Genomic DNA, 19,604 nt, shown 5'->3' with positions numbered 1-19,604 from the left:
GACAATGTCCTCAAAAATAAAAAAAATACACAAATTAAATGGGAAGTTTTTAAAAGCCTCTTAAATAGGTCCTGTGAAAAATATATACCTTATGGAAATAAACAAGCTAGAGACAGGATGAAAAAGATGTGGTTAAATAAAACAGTAAGGGGGGCAATAAATGATAAAAAGAAAGTATTTAAATCACGAAAGCAAGATCATAGTGGTGAGTCATTAAATAATCTTACAGAAGAAAATAAGTTGTGTAAAAGACAAATAAAGGCAGCAAAGATTGAAACAGAGAGACTCGTTGCCAAAGAAGGTAGAAATAACCAAAAAATATTTTATGTCCTGTCAAACCAATCTGATCAGCTTCTATGAGGAGGTAAGTTTTAGACTGGACCTGGGTAAGGCTTAGGATGGGGTGTATACTGGACCACATAAAAAGTGTGTATATAAAATGAAAATGCTGGGACTAGGGGTAAATATGTGTAATTGGGTCAATTGGCTCAGTGATAGAAAACAGAGGGTGGTTATTAATGGTACATCCTCATAGTGGGTCACAGTTACCAGTGGGGTTTCACAGGAGTCAGTATTGGGCCCTCTTCTTTTTAATGTTTATAAATGATCTTGTAGAGGGTTTACAGAGTCTAATTTTAGTATTTGCAGATGATACTAAGCTCTGTAAAGTAATCAACACAGAGGAGGATAATGTAATACTAGAGACGGATTTGGGGAAGCTGAAGGTTTGGGCAGAGAAATGGCAAATGGTGTTTAATATCAATAAATGTAAAGTTATGCATTTGGGCCGAGGAAACAAATTTTACAATTATACATTAAATGGTAAAACACTGGGTAAAACTGCTACTTAAAAAGATTTAGGGATATTGGTACATTTATCTATAGCAACCAGTGTCAGGCAGCTGCTGCCAAGGCAAATAAAATCATGGGATGCATCAAAAGAGACATAGATGCTAATGACAAGAACATAGTTTTGCCTCTATACGAAACACTAGTCAGACCACATATGGATTATTGTGTAAAATTTTGGGCACCTGTGTATAAGAATGACATGGCTGAACTAGAACGGGTGCAAAGAAGGGTGACCAAGGTAATTAAGGAATGGGTCGATTGCAGTAGCAAGAAAGGTTATCAAACTTGGGACTATTCAGTTTAGAAAATAGACGGTCTAGGGGTGATCTAATTACAATGTACAAATATCAATACATGCACTCCAAAACGCATTAGTACTAAGGGCTAGGTCTAAATCAAAGACCGACCTCCCATGTGTTATCAGATAGGCAACTCTATTTAACTATATTGAAGACACGGAAAGAAAAGAGCTTGTAGCCAAGATAATATATTTAAACATACAAAATTTATTAGCAACATATACAAGGATACAATTAAGTAAAAAATATATCTATAGAATACCATATATTAAAGGACGAGACTCTAGAAAAAAGTTTTGAGGAGTAAATGTCGGTAGTAACAGTATGCAAATAGGGTTGGCTATATTATCGCTATGACAAAATCTCTCAAGTATAATAGGAAAGAACCCCCTCTTGTAGGGCACAGTCAAAATTACAAAAACCCAATAAGAGAAACATATGTATGAAGATCTAGATACTAAGTATAACTTCCAGATCAGGTATCTTCCTACAAATGGTTAATGAGAGAGAGAATGTGTTGGACAAAGCTTACCCATATTGTATTGCAGTGGTAGTCCGATATGTGCTCCAGCACAAAAGCCCCAACGCGCGTTTCGCTCTAGTATTGCTTCCTCAGGGGGAGATGTGTGTAGGGGTGATCTAATTACAATGTACAAATATATATTTAGACAGTAGAGAGATTTTTCAAATTACTTTTTTGCACCTAGGCCTGTAACAAGGACCAGTGGGCATCCTCTATGTATTGAGGAGAAAAGGTTTTACCATCATCATAGACAGGGATTCTTTACTGTGAGAGCAGTGAGACTATGGAACTATCTGCCACAGGATGTTGTGATGGTTGATTCCTTGAACAAGTTCAAAAAGGGCCTTGATGCCTTTCTTGAAAAATAAAATATTACAGGTTATGAGTACTAGATTCTGGAGATGGGACGTTGATTCAGCGATTTATTCTCATTGCCATATTTGGAGTTGGGGAGGAATTTTCCCCTAATGAGGCAATTGGCATCAACCTGGGAGTTTTGCCTTCCTTGTCGAGCGTGTTAAAAAAAGTTTCTAAAACAGTTAATAAATATGGCACACAGCATGTACCCTAAAATTCTAGCACATTTTGAATAGTAAATCTTCCCCATTGCATATTGGCATTTTCTTACATATATTTTTCTTAGACAATAATAAATAATAAACGAAACACTACAAATTTTTAGCACTAACCGCCGAAAAAAGTTAGAAGCTTGAATAACAAGTGTTTGAAGCAATGAAGCAGATTTCCATTTGTCAGAACTAATCGGTTTTAGTACCATCGTAGTAATTATTATCTTGACAGATTGTAAGATTGGTTAGATGGATAACGATTTCTACATCTATGGCCAGCTTAAATCATTATTCTAACAATTTTATTTATATATATATATATATATATATATATATATATATATATATATATATATACATACATACATGTATCTATATATTTATGACGTTAACTGACGTTAATGTTTTTATTTTTTCATAGACGTAGTGGTATGAGGGCTGTTTTTTTGCGCGACAATATGTAGTTTTTATTGTTACCATTTTGGGGTACATACGACTTTGTGTTCCCTTTTTGGGAGGAAAAATGATTAAAAAAGTAATTCCTGCATAGATTGTCTTTTTTGTAATGTAGCATTCACCGTGCTGTATAAAATACAAGTTAGCTTTATTTTGCAGGTCAGTAAGATTATGACTATACCAAATACATATAGCTTTTATTTGTTTTACTACTTTTACACAATTAAACTATTTTTTTTTTTTTAAATAAATCATGTTTCTAGGTCTCCATATTCTGAGAGCCATAACTTTTTTACTTTTCCATCTAAGGAGCTGTCAGAGGGCTCTTTTTTTTTTTGAGAGAGAAGTTGTAGTTTTTATTGGTACTATTTTGGGATACTTTCGAAATTGTGATCACTTTTTAACCTATTTCTTAGGCAAGGTGACCAAAAGACAAAAATTCTGGCATAGCTTTTTTTGATACAGCATTCACTGTGCGTTATAAATGACAGGTTAAGTTTATTTCGTATGATTCCGGTGATACCAAACTTATATAGTTTTTTTTTAATGTTTCCCAACTTTTTGCACAATGAAATAACTTTTTTTGTAAGAGAATGTATTTTTTGTGTTGCCATGTTCTAGAACTATAACTTTTAATTTTTTGTGTCAACAGAGCTGTATGAAGACTTGTGTTTTGCTAGATGCGCTGTAGTTTTTATTGATACTATTTTGGGATACTTTTAAAATTTTGATCACTTTTTATCCTAGTTTTAGACAAAGTGACCAAAAAACAGCAATTTTGGCATAGTTTTTGTAGATTTTTTTGATACAGTGTTCACTGTGTGTTATAAATGACATGTTAAGTTTATTTAATATGATTCCAGTGATACCAAATTTATATAGGTTGTTTTGTTTCACAAATTTTTGCACAATAAAATGAATTTTTTGTAAAAAAAAAAAATGTGTTTTCGCCATGTTCGGAGAACTATGACTTTTAAACTTTTTGTCAACTGAGCTGTATGAGGGCTTGTGTGACAAGCTGTAGTTTTTATAGGTACCGTTATTGGATACATGTGACTTTTTATTCCAATTTTTGGAAGGCAACGTGACCAAAAAACATAATTCTGGCATTGTTTTTTTTTTTTTTTTATGGCATACACTGCGCAGGATAAATAACATAACATTTTTAAACTTCAGGCCATTATGAATGTGGAGATACCAATAATGTATAGTTTTTTTGTTTATTTTTTTCCAATAATAAAGGTTTGATAAAGGAAAGCAATTTTTATTTTATTACTTGAAACTTTTATTTTTGTACAACATTTTGAGAGCGAGAGACAGATCAATGTTTTGGTTTTTTTACTTGTCAGACATCATTTGCCATATACCTATTAGATTGCCCATGTGGATTATACTACAGGGTGGGCCATTTATATGGATACACCTAAATAAAATGGGAATGGTTGGTGATATTAACTTCCTGTTTGTGGCACATTAGTATATGGGAGGGGGGGAACTTTTCAAGCTGGGTGTTGACCATGGCGGCCATTTTGAAGTCGGCCATTTTGTATCCAACTTTAGTTTTTTCAATGGGAAGAGGGTCATGTGACACATCAAACTTATCGAGAATTTCACAAGAAAAACAATGGTGTGCTTGGTTTTAACGTTACTTTATTCTTTCATGAGTTATTTAAAAGTTTCTGACCACTTATAAAATGTGTTCAAAGTGCCATTCTTCATCAATGGAAACCTCAAGGTTACGGGATATCTGAAATTGCTACATGATGATGTGTTTCCCTCTTTATGCACTGAAGCTGGCACGTTCCCTGAGTTTTCCAGCAAGATGGTGCACCACCACATTATGGGTGTCAGGTCCGAGCATTCCTAGATGAACAGTTTCCTGGAAAGTGGATTGGTCTTCGTGGGCCAGTTGAATGACCCCCTAGGTCTCCCGATCTGACCCCCTTAGACTTTTATCTTTGGGGTCATCTGAAGGCAATTGTCTATGCTGTGAAGATACGAGATGTGCAGCAACTGAAACTACGGATACTGGAAGCCTGTGCTAGCATTTCTCTTGCGGTGTTGCTATCAGTGTGTGAAGAGTGGGAGAAGAGGGTTGCATTGACAATCCAACACAATGGGCAGCACTTTGAACACATTTTATAAGTGGTCAGAAACTTGTAAATAACTCATGAAAGAATAAAGTAACGTTAAAACCAAGCACACCATTGTTTTTCTTGTGAAATTCTTGATAAGTTTGATGTGTCACATGACCCTCTTCCCATTGAAAAAACGAAAGTTGGATACAAAATGTCCGACTTCAAAATGGCCACCATGGTCAACACCCAGCTTGAAAAGTTTCCCCCCTCCCATATACTAATGTGCCACAAACAGGAAGTTAATATCACCAACCATTCCCATTTTATTTAGGTGTATCCATATAAATGGCCCACCCTGTATGTTGGAGAGACCACTACAGAAGTGACCCTTAGAATGAGAAATCATAAATCTAATATCAACACTAAGGGTATGTTCACACGCAGTGACTAAAAACGTCTGAAAATACGGAGCTGTTTTCAGGCGAAAACCACTCCTGATTTTCAGACGTTTTTGTAGCAACTCGCTTTTTCGCAGGGTATTTTACGGACGTTTTTGGAGCTGTTTTTCAATGGAGTCAATGAAAACCGCCTCCAAAAACATACCAAGAAGTGTCCTGCACTTCTTTTGACGAGCCATCATTTTACGCGCCGTATTTTGACAGCGACTCGTAAAATTAAGGCTCGTGGGAACAGAACACCATAAAACCCATTGAAAGCAATGGGCAGATGTTTGTGGGCGTAATGGAGCCATTTTTTAAAGCGTAATTTGAGGTGTAAAACGCCCGAATTACGTCTGAAAACACTGCGTGTGAACATACCCTTAGAGCCGAGACTTACCTGTATGAAAACATTTTGTAGATTGCAAACAGTTTTTCTCAGCTACGTTTTAAAATGATTAACTCTGTAGCCACCATGAGATGGGGTGGGAATAGGGAGTTCGTTCTCAGAAGGAAGGAACTTGAATAGATATATTCAGATTGCAGACTATGTCCCCAAAGGGGTTAAACATTGAATATGCATATGGTCGCTCTCTCTCTTTTTCTCCCTCTCACACTAGGGGGACTCTCTACGGGACATCACAATATGATCTATTGATGTTTTTGGTATTGCAGGATGCCAATAGGGTAACAGAAGGAGCCTCCTCCCTTTGTCTAACCATTAAGATACTGTAACGGCTTTTCAACATGTCCTCTAAGAGGTTAAATGACCAGTAACAGAGTTCTTTTGAATCCCAGACATTAGACTTGGATGCTGACTGTACACTACAACCTGCACCCGCTGTTGATTATCTCACTGTGCCTATGCCATCTACTGACATACTGTTAGGTCCTATTGCAGTCAAAACACCTCAATTAGAACATAATATTATATCCAAATGTGGAATGGGGTTGAACTGAAAAGGATTTCAGGAAAACTGGTATTCAGACAATTTTCATTAACCCCTTAAGGACGCAGCCTTGTTTTGGCCTTAAGGCTCAGAGCCCATTTTTCAAATCTGACATATTTCACTTTATGTGGTAATAACGTCGGAATGCTTAAACCTATCCAAGCGATTCTGAGATTGTTTTCTCGTGACACATTGGGCTTATGTTAGTGGTAAAATTTGGACGATATATTCAGTATTTATTGGTGAAAAATGTCAAAATATTGAGAAAATTTATAAAAAATAGAATTTTTCAGAATTTAAATGCATCTGCTTGTAAAACGGACGGTTATACCAGCCAAAATAGTCACTAGTTCACATTTTCCATATGTCTACTTTAGATTGGCATTGTTTTTTGAACACTCTTTTCTTTTTCTTGGATGTTACAAGGCTTAGAACATAAACAGCAATTTCTCATATTTCTAAGAAAATTTCAAAAGCCTTTTTTTTAAGGTACCTGTTCAGTTCCGAAGTGGCTTTGAGGGGCCTATGTATTAGAAACCCCCATAAAACACCCTATTTTGAAAACTAGACCCCTCAAAGTATTCAAAACAGCATTTAGAAAGTTTATTTAACCCTTCAGGCATTTCACAGAAATTAAAGCAAAGTAGAGGTGAAATTTGGAAATTTCATTTTTCTTGCTGAATTTCAATTGTATTCAATTTTTTTCTGTAACATTGAAGGTTTACCAGAGAAACAATACTAAATATGTATTGTCCATATTCTGCAGTTTTTAGAAATTTCCCACATGTGTCTCTAGTGCGCTCGTGGACTAAAACACAAGCCCCAGAAGCAAAGAAGGACCTAGTACATTTTGAGACCTCTTTTTTATTAGAATATATTTTATGCAGCATGCCAGTTTTAAAGAGGTGTTGAGGTGCCAAAACAGTAGGAATCCCACAAAAGTGACCCCATTTCAGAAACTACACCCCTCAAGGAATTCAATTATGGTTGTTGTTACTATTTTGACCCCACAGTTTTTACACAGCACGTATTTGAATTGGGCTGTGAAATAAAAAAAATGAAATTTTTTCCAATAAGATGTCATTTTTGATAAAAAATTCTTATTTTCACAAGGAACAAAATACCCCAATTTGTTGCCCAATTTCTCCTGAGTGCAGCAATACCCCATTTGTGGCGATAAACTGCCGTTTGGGCCCATGGTTGGCCTCAGAAGTGAAGGAGCGCTGTGTGTTCTTTGGAGTGCAGATTTTGCTGGATTGGTTTTTGGGTGCCATGTCGCATTTGCAGAGCCCCAGAGGTATCAAAGCAATGGAAACCCACCAGAAGTGACACCATTTTGGAAACTACACCCCTCAAGGAATTCATTTATGATTGTTGTTGTTGTTGTTGTTGTTGTTACCATTTTGATAGCACAGTTTTTTCACAGCACCTATTTGAATTGGGCTTGGAATTTAAAAAAAATATATTTTTTTCCAATAATATGTAGTTTTAGCTCAAAATTTCTTATTTTCACAAGAAATAAAATACTCGATTTTGTTGCCCAATTTCTCTTGAGTGCAGCAATACCCCATTTGTGGTGATAAACTGCCGTTTGGGCCCATGGGAGGGCTCAGAAGGAAAGGAGCGCTATTTGGTCTTTGGAGTCCAGATTTTGCTGGAATGGTTTTCGGGTGCCATGTCGCATTTGCAGAGCCCCAGAGGTATCAAAGCAATGGAAACCCACCAGAAGTGACCACATTTTGGAAACTACACCCCTCAAGAAATTTATTTATTGGTGTTGTGACGATTTTCACCCCATAGTTTTTTTCACATAACGTATTTGAATTGGGCTGGGAATTCAAACAAAATTATTTTTTTTCAATAATATGTAGTTTTGGCTGAAAATTTTCACAAGAAATAAAATACCCCATTTTGTTGCCCAATTTGTCCTGAGTGCGGCAATGTGGTGATAAACTGACGTTTGGGCCCATGGGAGGGCTCAGAAGGAAAGGACCACCATTTGGCCTACTGGGGATTTTTTGGTGCGAAGTCATGTATGCAGAAGCCCCTGAGGTACCAGTACAGTTGAAACGCCCAAGAAGTGACCCCGTTTTAAAAACTACACCCCTTAAGTCATTCATCTAGAGGTGTAGTGAGCATTTTGACCGAAGACATACACCCCATAAACTGTAATGTGGGTTCTCCTGGGTATGGCAATACCCTCAATGTGGCTATCAGCTGCCTGGGCACACAGCAGGGCTCAGAAGGGAAAGATGAGGGGGATAAGATGTGCGGAGTGCATCAGGGTAAGTAAAACTGGGGTAGATTAAAAATCTAGGGATGTATGATACTTTTTGAAGCACTCTTTCATACGGAGCCTTAGTTTTTCAGGACACGTGTCACATTGATATATTGTGTCCTTCCTTATCCCCCTCTTATAGCAGACTTTGTACCTCTTTTGACTTTTTCCTTTCTAGCCAGTTTGGGGAACTTCTCCTGGAAAGTGTTGCCCTGGTACGATGCGTGTGGCCTCGCTTCCAGAAGTACTGGGTGCCCCCCCTCTTGGTCCCTAAAAATGAGTTTCTTGATAACTACCTCTTGAAATTCCAGGAAATTTCCCCTCTGGCCTGTACATCGACGTAGCACGTACGCATTGTACAATGCCATTTGTATGATGTGCCCGGGCCAGCTTCTTATATCACACTGCATGGTGCTGTAGGGCTTCAGGACTTGATCTGACAAGTCCAACCCTCCCATGTACCTATTGTAGTCCAGGATGCAGTCTGGTTTGGGGGTCTCTGTACTGGTACCTTGTACAGGTACATGGGTACTGGTGTGACATCTCTCTTGTATCTGACACACAATAGGTTGCTGCTAGATTGTGCCCTGCTCTCATCCCTTCTGAGTGTTTGCCCTGCAGAGTCTTAGGGAGGCCTCTCAGATTTCTTCTTCCAGTGCCGCATGCCGCAGGACTTCTGGAAGCGAGGCACTTGAAGAGTGGGACGCTGGTATAAAAATGATCCAGGTAGAGGTGGTAACCCTGGTCCAGCAGTGGGTGCACCAAATCCCACACAATTTTTGCATTAACTCCCAGTAAGGGGGTGGGGGGATTCTGGGGGCTGCATACTGGTGTCCTTCGCTTCATATATCCTAAATTTGTAGGTATGTCCTGATGCACTCTCGCACAGCTTATACATCTTCACGCCATACCTTGCCCTCTTACCCGGCAGGTACTGGCGGAATTGAAGCCTCCCTTTAAAATGTACCAAGGACTCATCAATAGAAATACAATTCTCGGGGGTGTATGCTTGGGAAAACCGGGCACTGAAATGGTCTAATAGGGGTCTCCGTTTATAGAAACGGTCAAAACAGGGGTCGTCTTGGAGTAGGCAATGCTCATTAGGAGAAGTGAAGTATTGCCTCATTTTTATTTTTTTTTAGGTTCCAGCTCAGTTCTGCAGTTCTGAAGTTGCTTTGAGGGGCCTAAATATTAGACACCCCCATCAAACAGCCCATTTTAGAAACTAGACCCCTCAAAGCATTAAAAACAGCATTTAGAAAGTTTATGAACTCTTTAGGTGTTTCACGGGAATTTAGAGCAAAGTAGAGGTGAAATTTACATATTTATTTTTGTCAGAAAATCCTTTATATACCATTTTTTTCTATAACACAAAAGGTTTTACCAGAGAAACGCAACTTAATACTTATTGCCCAGATTCTGAAGTTTTGAGAAATATCCCACATGTGGCCCTAATGCGCTAATGGGCTGATGCACCGGCCTCCGAAGCGAAGGTGCACCTAGTGGATTTTGAGGCCTCTTTTTTTATTAGGCACAAAGTCCGGTTTGAAGAGGTCTTGTGGTGCCAAAACAGTGGAAACCCCCCAAAAGTGACACCATTTTGGAAACTAGACCCCTTGAGGAATTCATTGTAGTTTTCTTGGGGAGCATGCGGCTTTTTGATCAGTTTTTATTCCATTCTTAGGTGGCGTGGTGACTAAAAAACAGCAATTCTACTATTGTTTTTTATTCTATTTTTTTACAGCGTTCACCGTGCGCTATAAATGACATATTCACTTTATTCTGCGGGGCGATATGATTACGGCGATACCAGATGTTTATAGTTGTTTTTATGTCTTATGGCGTTTGCACAATAAAATAAGTTTTGTAAGAGCCAGAACTTTTTTATTTTTCCATCAATAAAGCCGTGAGAGGACTTATTTTTTGCGGAACGAACTGTAGTTTCAATCATTACCATTTTTAGGTACATGCGGCTTTTTGATCTCTTTTTGTTCCATTTGGGAGGTGAAGTGACCAAACAATTGGGATTCTGGTACGGTTTATTATTATTTTCTTTTACGGCGTTCACCGCGCGGGATAAATAATGAAATAATTTTCTAGTTCAGGCCGTTACGGACGCGGCAATACCAATTATGTATAGTTTATTTGTTTATTTATCTATATTTATTAATAATAAAGGACTGATAAGGGAAAAAGGGGGATTTTTACTTTTATTACTTTTAATACTTTTATTTTCTTATTTTTACACACCTTTTTTTTACTTTTTTTTTACTTCATTACTTTGTCCCACTAGGGGACTTTAGGGCAGGAGGCCCTGATCGCTATTCTAATACACTGCACAACATGCGTAGTGCAGTGTATTAGAGCTGTCAGCTACTCACTGACAGCAAGCATAGTGGGTCCTGACTTTGTCAGGACCCACTAGGCTTCCGTCTATGGCATAGCCGGACGCCATTGTTTGGTGTCCGGTTGCCATAGTCACAGCTCCTGTATGTGTCGGGAGGACGGCCGAAATGGCCGTTACTCCCGTGACGTACTATTAGGTCATGGAGCGCGAACGATACAGCTACCATGACCTTATAGTACGTCCAGGAGCGGGAAGGGGTTAAAAACTTTATTGTTGATTTCATAATTTGTCCTATATACAGTGAAACCTCTTCAAAAGACCAACCCTTTATAAAGACCAGATTTTCTGTAACAGATTCATATATCAAGAAGACCATTTTTCAATGTAAATTTGGGTGGTCATCTCAAAGAGCTTTTACTGTAGATTAAAACAAATATTTAGAATTCCTTAGAGATTTCTCACAGCGTTAAGTTATTGTTCTTCTTCTAGATGTCATTAGATTTTTTTCCTGCATTTTAACATTGATGGGATATGTCTAGAATGAGGGAATAGCGGGGGGTTTAATCATCGATTAAGAAAACAAAAGGGCTATAGGGCATAGATATAGTGCCGAGCTTGTCCTAATGCTGCTTCTGGTATTCCAGCTCATTTATGTGAAAGCTTGTGGGTAGATGACAGCAATGATGTCATATTTCTATATGAATGAATGGCCTTCGTTTGGCAACAAAAATTACAATGTGATAAGTGTGTCAGCTGCAGGAAAAATTATTCAAACACCTGCAAACGACAGACTCTCATGCGCATTGCACACGACCGAGTGCCACTCAGGCCTTTTTTCACGGCATCTGAGTGGCACCCGATAGTTTTGAGCGGGTGAATCGGGTCCGTGAAAACGGATCTGACTTTCTGATCTGTGGACAGACAGGACATGTCCTATCTTTCTATGGATCACGGACGGGACCCGGCCAGCACACATGGTCGTGTGCATGAAGCATTATGATTTATGGACATTCTAGATTTTGGCCTATATAAAATAGCTACTTTTTCTATACTTATTTCCTCAGACTGAGGCATAGCTATAAGGGGTGCAGAGGTAGCTGTTGCACCCGAGCCCTGGTACAATCTTTGAAGACACCAGTAATATAAATGGTGCATAGTAGGTGGGGCCCCAATTACAGACTTTTGCATTACTCATTTCAACTCCTCTTGTTTCACTTTTTATTGTATAATCATTGAACAATTTTTTTATTTTTTTTTAGAGGTAACTTTTATTAAGACCTCATAAAACAATGGTACATGGAGTATACAGTAAAAGAAGCATGTATAACACATTTTATAAATGCACCTGAGTACAGTAGGTAAACCAAATGATAAAAGTAAAAGGATTCACACAGTAATAATTAGACAAGAATGTTTAGAAAGCAAGAAAACTGAGAAGCAGCTTTTCAAGATGCACAAATCATAAGAGCAGTACAGTCCATAGTAATTTCACAGATGAGGTTTAAGAGGTCAAGGAGACACAACAGTATCTGTCAACAGAGGCAGCATTTCTCAGGACCAACAAATTCAGCACTAAGGCCCCATGCACACGACTTTAATTTTGATCCTCAATTACCTATGCGTAATTGCGGATCAAAGTTCGTATTCATTCATTTCTATGGCCCACGGACACCTTCCCGTATATTTACGGGAAAGTGTCCGGGCCGTAGAAAGGATCCGCAAAAAATAGGACATGTCCTATTTTTTTTATTTTTGGACCGTGCTCCTATACGTTATAATGGGAGCACGGCCCGCAAATGTGGATGTATGTCCGTGGCCGTAATCACGGACCGTGATTACGGCTACGGCCATGTGCAGGGGGCCTAAGAGCTAGTGAGGGGATTAGCTAACTAAGTTTACCATATTTTAGCAAACTTATCACGGCTACCTCTTGCCTCATACATACGTTTAAGGAAAGGTAGAGTAGAATTGACCATTAATATCCACGCCTGCAGCGTAGGGACCCTGGGATGCTACTAATGTGCGAGAATGGTTTTCTTGGCATAGAATAAGAGATGCATCATAAGAGATCTGGAAACTATAGGTTGTATGAGGTCCTCTACCAGCATGAGTAAACATACTTTGGGATTCAGCACTCATGGGAGACCTACTTTAATTTCGATAATGTCCCTAAACTCTGCTCAAAATACAAGGATAACAGGACATGTGCAAAAAAGAGCCATCCGCACCAAGGCAATGAGGGCAGCTGGGGAGGCAAGTCTTCCCATCCCAAATAATTTAGGAGTGTAGTAAATCGGATGACATTTTTTTTACCTGAATCCCTTTCCTATTTCCCATCCCTTGGTTGAACTTGATGGGCATATTCCTTTTTTCAATCGTACTAACTATGTTACTATGAATCAGGGCGGTCTCTGGCTAAGATCAAAAGACCAGTCACAGAGTTCAACACCTCCTCGTAATACTCAAAAGACACGGAAAGGAGAGTTTGGGATCAGCAATCTAAAGCCTTAGTAAGTTTATCAGATGAGACACCCAACAACTGCTTATACTGTAGTGACAAAGTTTTAACCAGTGTGTCCTATCAGTGCACATTTTCAGTACATTACAAGTTATTAATGACATTGTCACCTATGATACTTGTGTATCTTAGTATAAGGTTCTTTAGCAATGATGATTATTTAATTTAATTTCCTTACCTTAATTTAGATTCATGCCCGAGGCCAGAGAGACTGGCAGAAGCAGAATTGCAGGGTGACTGGGATAAGGACTCATACCCCAAATATACAGAAGCTGTTTACCTTTGCCGCCCTGGATTTAGTCGTCTTGGATCGCTTAAGATGAATTGCTTAAATGGCAAATGGACATATATTCATCCAAAGGGTCAATGCAGAAGTATGTATTACTATTAACACAGCTATAACCATTTGTTTCTTATAGAAAATGCATTATATATAGAAAAAGAATGTCCCCTCGTGAACCAAAAAAGTTTGGACCCATTGAGGCATGGACATCACAAGACTTCTGAAGGTGTCTTGAGGTATCTGGCACCAAGACACTAGCAGCAGATCCTTTAAGTCCTCTGAAGTTGCAAGGTGGGACCTCCATGTTTCGGACAAGATTTTCCCCCACATCTCACAGATGCTCTATTTGATTTACATCTGTAGAATTTTCAAGGTCAAGTCAACAACTTGAACTCTTTGTCATGTTCCTCAAACCATTCCTGAACAATTTTTGTACAGCTTTAGATCAGTTATACTGAATCTTTTCCCACAATAACATATATTAATCAGTTCAGCTCCTTTTGCTCTTTAACATGCTGCCTGCAGATTACATTTTCAATGCAGGTTCCCTTTTAATACACACAGTTTGGCAGCGATGTTCTTGTGTACTCAATAAGAATTACATTTTACATGCTGTTTTGTATGCAACGGTTTTCCCCCTTGAAGTAAATAGTGGTAAAACCCTGTCCAATATGCAAGAGAACCTTGAGATGCAGAACATTACCTGTTTTAAAAAATATATAATAATTGCTACATTGCGCAGTTACATGTTTAAAATCCTCTTCCCAACAATTTAACATCTGTAACCACTCATAAAATCATAGGAGAGAACATAAGCAAAGAGTATAATGCAAAAGCCACTAAATAAACTTCAAACCATAAAGTGTGATTACAACTGTGAATAATATGCATCTTTTTTTTTTTATTTGATATCCAGAAAAATCCTGTGGGCATCCAGGTGATATCCAATTTGGATCATTTAACTTAAAAAATGAGGAGTCATTCATTTTCGGAGCTGTTGTTGACTACTATTGTGACGACGGGTGAGTTAAATCCATGTTAAGCACTTTCAGCTACATAAATGCAGCCACCTCCTACCATTTTATTTTGCATTTATAATCTAAAAAAATCAGAAATTATAATAACATACAGACATATACCATAGTATACAGGAATAAGGAAAGTTGCAGGGAAAATAGAAACAAAAATGAAGCCCTCTTTCCTTTACAATTAAAGTAGTGACAGACACGCTGATTCCATCAGTCTGTCACTTATGTGTGATAGTTAAGTGATTTTTGTTAAAGAGGTTTTCCCATCTTCGACATTTATGGAAAATCCACAGGATATGCCATTAATGTCTGATAGATGCGGGTCCGAGAGCTGGGATCAGCACTTTTATTGAGAATGGGGGTCACCAGACGGTGATAAGTTGAGAGGGGGCCGCGCATATGCCCGGCTCCCTTCAATCTGTTGTATGGTTGTTACAGACGCAGCCGAGGAGCACTTTCTTGGCTGTTTCCCTACCTTTCATTAAACAGAATGTAAAAAGTCGTGCACAGCCAGATGCCAACACTGGGAAGGAGTCCAGTGTATTCATGAGCTGCCGCTACACTACCCAGCCGCTGCTGATTGACAGCTTTCTCTCTCCCTATTACTGTGAATAGGGAAAAAGCTATCAAGGGCAGCATAAAGCTGTGGAAAGGTTCCCTTTAACCCCTTAAGACACCATGATGCAAATGTACGTCATGGTTTGCACTGCCTTAAGGCACCATGAAGTACAATTATGTCATGGCTTTATTTTTATCATCACGTCAAAACACATGGTGGCAGAACAGAGATATTGACTGTCAGAGACAGCCGATAGTCACTATGATATAGCAGGGGATCAATCATGGTCCGGCGCCGCCCGGGATCACTGTGATTGGTCAGTCAGTAGTGACTGACCAATCACAGCATAGAAACATGGTTACCCGGCACAAAGAGCCGGGGAGGGAATTTACTTGCCGATCGGCACACATGCGATAACATCGTGATGCAATCGCGGGGGCACCGATTGCTGTTTTGGCAACAGGAGGCCTAACAGTGGCCTCCTGTATGCCAAGTATGGAAGTCTGTTAGGCACTGTGAAAAAGAAAGTATAAAAAAACATTTTCAGAATTGCTGGTTTTTGGTCACCATGCTTGCTAAAAATTGAATAAATAGTGATTTGAAAAATTGCATGTACCCCAAAATGGTACCAATAAAAACTACAGATTGTCCTGGATAAAATAAGCCCACACACAGCTCGATTGGCAAAAAAATAAAAAGGTTCTGGTTTCCAGAATATGACGACACAAAATGTGCAGTCTGTTCCAAAAGCGGATACGATTGGGCACCATTTATCAGTGCGACACTGGCCAAACATCTGTGGATTATTATTTATTTACCACATTATTATACCCTCTTATTATGCCCTGATGTACTCTGCTCAGCTTACATATGCCCCCACATTATAAACTGAAATACCAGCAAAAACCCAAAACAGAACTACTACCAAGCAAAATCTGCGCTCCAAAAGCCACTCAGTGCTTCTTTACTTCTGAGGCCTGAGCTTCACATTAGCACACTAGGGCCACCCGTGGGATATTTCTAAAAAACAAATCTTGAGTTGCGTTTCTCTGGTAAAATCCTCTGTATTACAGAATACAAAGTGGATTAAAACGGAATTGAAAAAAGTTTAACCTGTCCTTTGCTTTAATTCCTGTGAAACGCCTAAAGGGTTAAGAAACTTTTTAAATGCTGTAATGAATACTTTGAGAGGTGCAGTTATTAAAATGGGATGATTCATAGGGGGTTTCTCATATATAGGCCCCTCAAAGCCACTTCAGACCTGAACTAGTACCTAAAAGGCTTTTGAAATTTTCTTGAAAATGTGAGAAATTGCTGCTGAAGTTCTAAGCCTTGTAACGTCCTAGAAAATAAAAGGATGTTTAAAAAACGATGCCAACATAAAGTAGACATAAAGGAAATGTAAACTAGTAACTCTATTGTTTGGTAATACTATCTGTGTTATAAGCAGATATAATTAAATTTATAAAAATGCAAATTTTTACAAATTATCTATACATTTTGGTGTTTTTCCACACATAAACATCGAATGTATTGACCAAATTGTACTACTAAAAAACACACAACATCAGCAACAGATGGCAGCCCTGACGGATACCTTTACCCAAATGTAAGGTGGAAGAAATTTCTCCATTTACAGATACAGCGACACGCAGCGCTTTTTAAATTATATTCAACCATTTAATAAAGTTGATTTGAAAACTGAACAGTCCCACAAATTTCCCATAAGTAAGCCCATTCTAAGAAATTAAATAATTTTTTGACATCCAATGAAAGGAGCACTTTGTCAACAGTGTTGTCTGACTCCACCACCAAATTGGGCAGCAAACTTTTTATATTATCAGCTGATGATCTAACCCTCAAAAATCTTCATATGTGATGTTTGACATAACCTTACTTAATCTCCCTCCCAATAACTTTGCAAGAATCTTTGTATCTTTATTGATCATGGAGATTGGCCAATATGAGTCACATAGTCACATAGTCACATAGTCACATAGTCACATATATTTTTCAGGTTTACATATTAGCACAATCAATGACTCATACATACTAGTTGAAAGACTTTCATAATCTTTGCACATAATTCAGTACTTTAGGAAGTTCCTCCAGTAACACATTGTATCTGTGGAAAACTTCAAAGGACAAAACATCCATTCCTGCTGCCACTTCTAACTTGTAATCATACTAACAGAGTCCATCATAAATATTCAGCATTTCACTGTAGATTCTACTTTTCACATAAGAGTTTAGTAATTATTGTTCAAATATTCCAATAGATACAGTATGCAGCATTTATGTTTTGTAATGTCTAGATTTGAATTGACTCAATAATGATGTTGCCAAATTGTGTGGATTTTACATTTCTGATCCTGAATCAGGATACCTAGATAAACTCAAACGCAAATTTATTAAAAATGAAAATCTCAAATTTCATATGGACATAAGTATTCAGATCCTGTTCTATGACACTTGAAATTTAGCTCCGGGGGCCTCCCATTTCCCTAGATCATCTTTGAAATGTTTCTACACCTTGATTGGAGTCCACCTGTGGTAAATTCATTTGATTGGACATGATTTGGAAAGACACACCCCTGTCTACATAAGGTCTCACAGCTGATAATGCATATCAGAGGAAAAACAAAGCCATGAGGAGGAAAGAACTGCCGGTAGAGCTCAGAGACAGGATTCTGTGGAGGCACAGATCTGGAGAAGGGTACAAAAAAAACTTCTGCTGCACTGAATGTTCCCAAGAGCACAGTGGCCTCCATTATTCTTAAATGGAAGAAGTTTGGAACAACCAGGACTCTTCCTACAGCTGGCCACCCCACTAAACTGTTAATTGGGGGAGAAGGCCCTTGGTAAGAGAGGTGACCAAGAACGCAATGGTCTCTCTGGTTGAGCTCCAAAGATCCTGTGTGCAGATGGGAAAAACTTCCAGAAAGTCAACCATCACTGCAGCGCTCCACCAATCTGAGCTTTATGGCAGAGTGGCCAGAAAGAAGCCTCTCCTCAGTAAAAGAAACATGAAAGACCACTAGGAGTTTTCAAAATAGCACCTAAGGGACTCTCAGCCTGTGAGAAACAAGATTCTGTGGTCTGATAAAATCGAGATTGAACTTTTGGCCTTAATGCTAAGCGTCATGTCTGGAGGAAACCAGGCACTGCTTATCACCTGCCCAGTAACATCCCTACACTGAAGCATGGTGATGGCAGCATCATGCTGTGGGGGTATTTTTCAGCAACTGGGACAGGGAGATGGGTCAGGGTTGAGGGAAAGATGAATGAAGCAAAGTACAGAGATTCTTAATGAGAACCTGATCCAGAGTGCTCTGAACCTCAGACTGGGCCAAAGGTTCACCTTAGAACAATACAATGACCCCTAGCCAAGACAACACAGGAGTGGCTTAGGAACAACTCTGTGAATGTGCTTGAGTGGCTTAGTCAGAGCCCTGACTTGAACCAAATCAAACATCTCTGGAGAGACCTGAAAATGGCTGTCCGATGGTCCCCAACCATCCTGACAGAGCTTGAGAGGATCAGCAGAGAAGAATAACAACAGAAAATCCCCAAATCCAGGTGTGCAAACCTTGTGGCATCATACCCAAGTAGACTGGAAGCGGTTATCGCTGCCAAAGGTGCTTCAACGAAGTAGTGAGTAAAGGGTCTGATTGCTTGTCAATGTGAAATTTGAGTTGTTCATTTTTTAAAAAAAAATAATAATTACAATTTGTTCTCACTTTGTCATTATGGGGTATTGAGGAAAAATGTTAATTTTTTAAAATTTAGCACAAGGCCTCAACATAACAAAAATTTAAAGGTTCGGAAGACTTTCCGAATGCATTGTATTACATATATATTATATATACAGTATATAGTTTATGCCATGTTATATATAATTTATGCTATGTTCTTCCACATCAAATCAATCTACATTTTATTTTTAAACCACTTTAGGCATTTTACATTTTAATTTTTTTTTAGGTATCGGATGGTGAGCAAAGAAAAAACACGACAGTGCACAGCTAGTGGGTGGAGCAACTACCCTCCTCATTGTGAAGGTAAAGTTAGATATCTTAAAAAGCTTGTTTGTAGTGCACAAGATGTTGTATCACCAACAAGTTTTCTTCAATACTTTTGATTTTATTTATTCTTCTTTTAAAAACTTTACATAGAAATTAAAGTCTAAATGCATAGAAATTGTGTAAGAATGAGAACATATCGGAGGATGGGAGGGAGTGTACAGACAAGACAACATCATTGTAGGAGCACTCTAAATAAGTGACCATAAGGCACATACTTTTGTACTACTGTATATGATGGAGGTGTATTGTTAAACAATACCTTTCAGTTGCCAGAAAATTGCATCAACAAACCATTCAGTGAGCACATTAGAACGGATTTACTATTCAGAATGTGCCAGAAAT

The 19,604-nt window shown here is 38.4% G+C and overlaps 1 protein-coding gene across 1 annotated transcript in view; it reads left to right on the top strand.

The window, feature by feature from the left end:
* Positions 1-19,604, top strand: part of CFH (complement factor H) — a 272,806-nt gene that overhangs the window by 35,467 nt on the left and 217,735 nt on the right. The window contains exons 2-4 of the mRNA XM_075833420.1: positions 13,496-13,681; positions 14,507-14,612; positions 19,162-19,238. Of these exons, the coding sequence (XP_075689535.1) occupies positions 13,496-13,681; positions 14,507-14,612; positions 19,162-19,238 (369 nt within the window). The remainder of the gene's footprint in view (positions 1-13,495; positions 13,682-14,506; positions 14,613-19,161; positions 19,239-19,604) is intronic.

This window comes from Rhinoderma darwinii, chromosome 7 (genome assembly GCF_050947455.1).
Source record: "Rhinoderma darwinii isolate aRhiDar2 chromosome 7, aRhiDar2.hap1, whole genome shotgun sequence".
In the NCBI taxonomy this organism is placed as follows: Eukaryota; Metazoa; Chordata; class Amphibia; order Anura; family Rhinodermatidae; genus Rhinoderma; species Rhinoderma darwinii.
The sequence above is the reverse complement of the archived record's forward strand: the minus strand, read 5'-3'. Positions and strand labels throughout refer to the sequence as shown.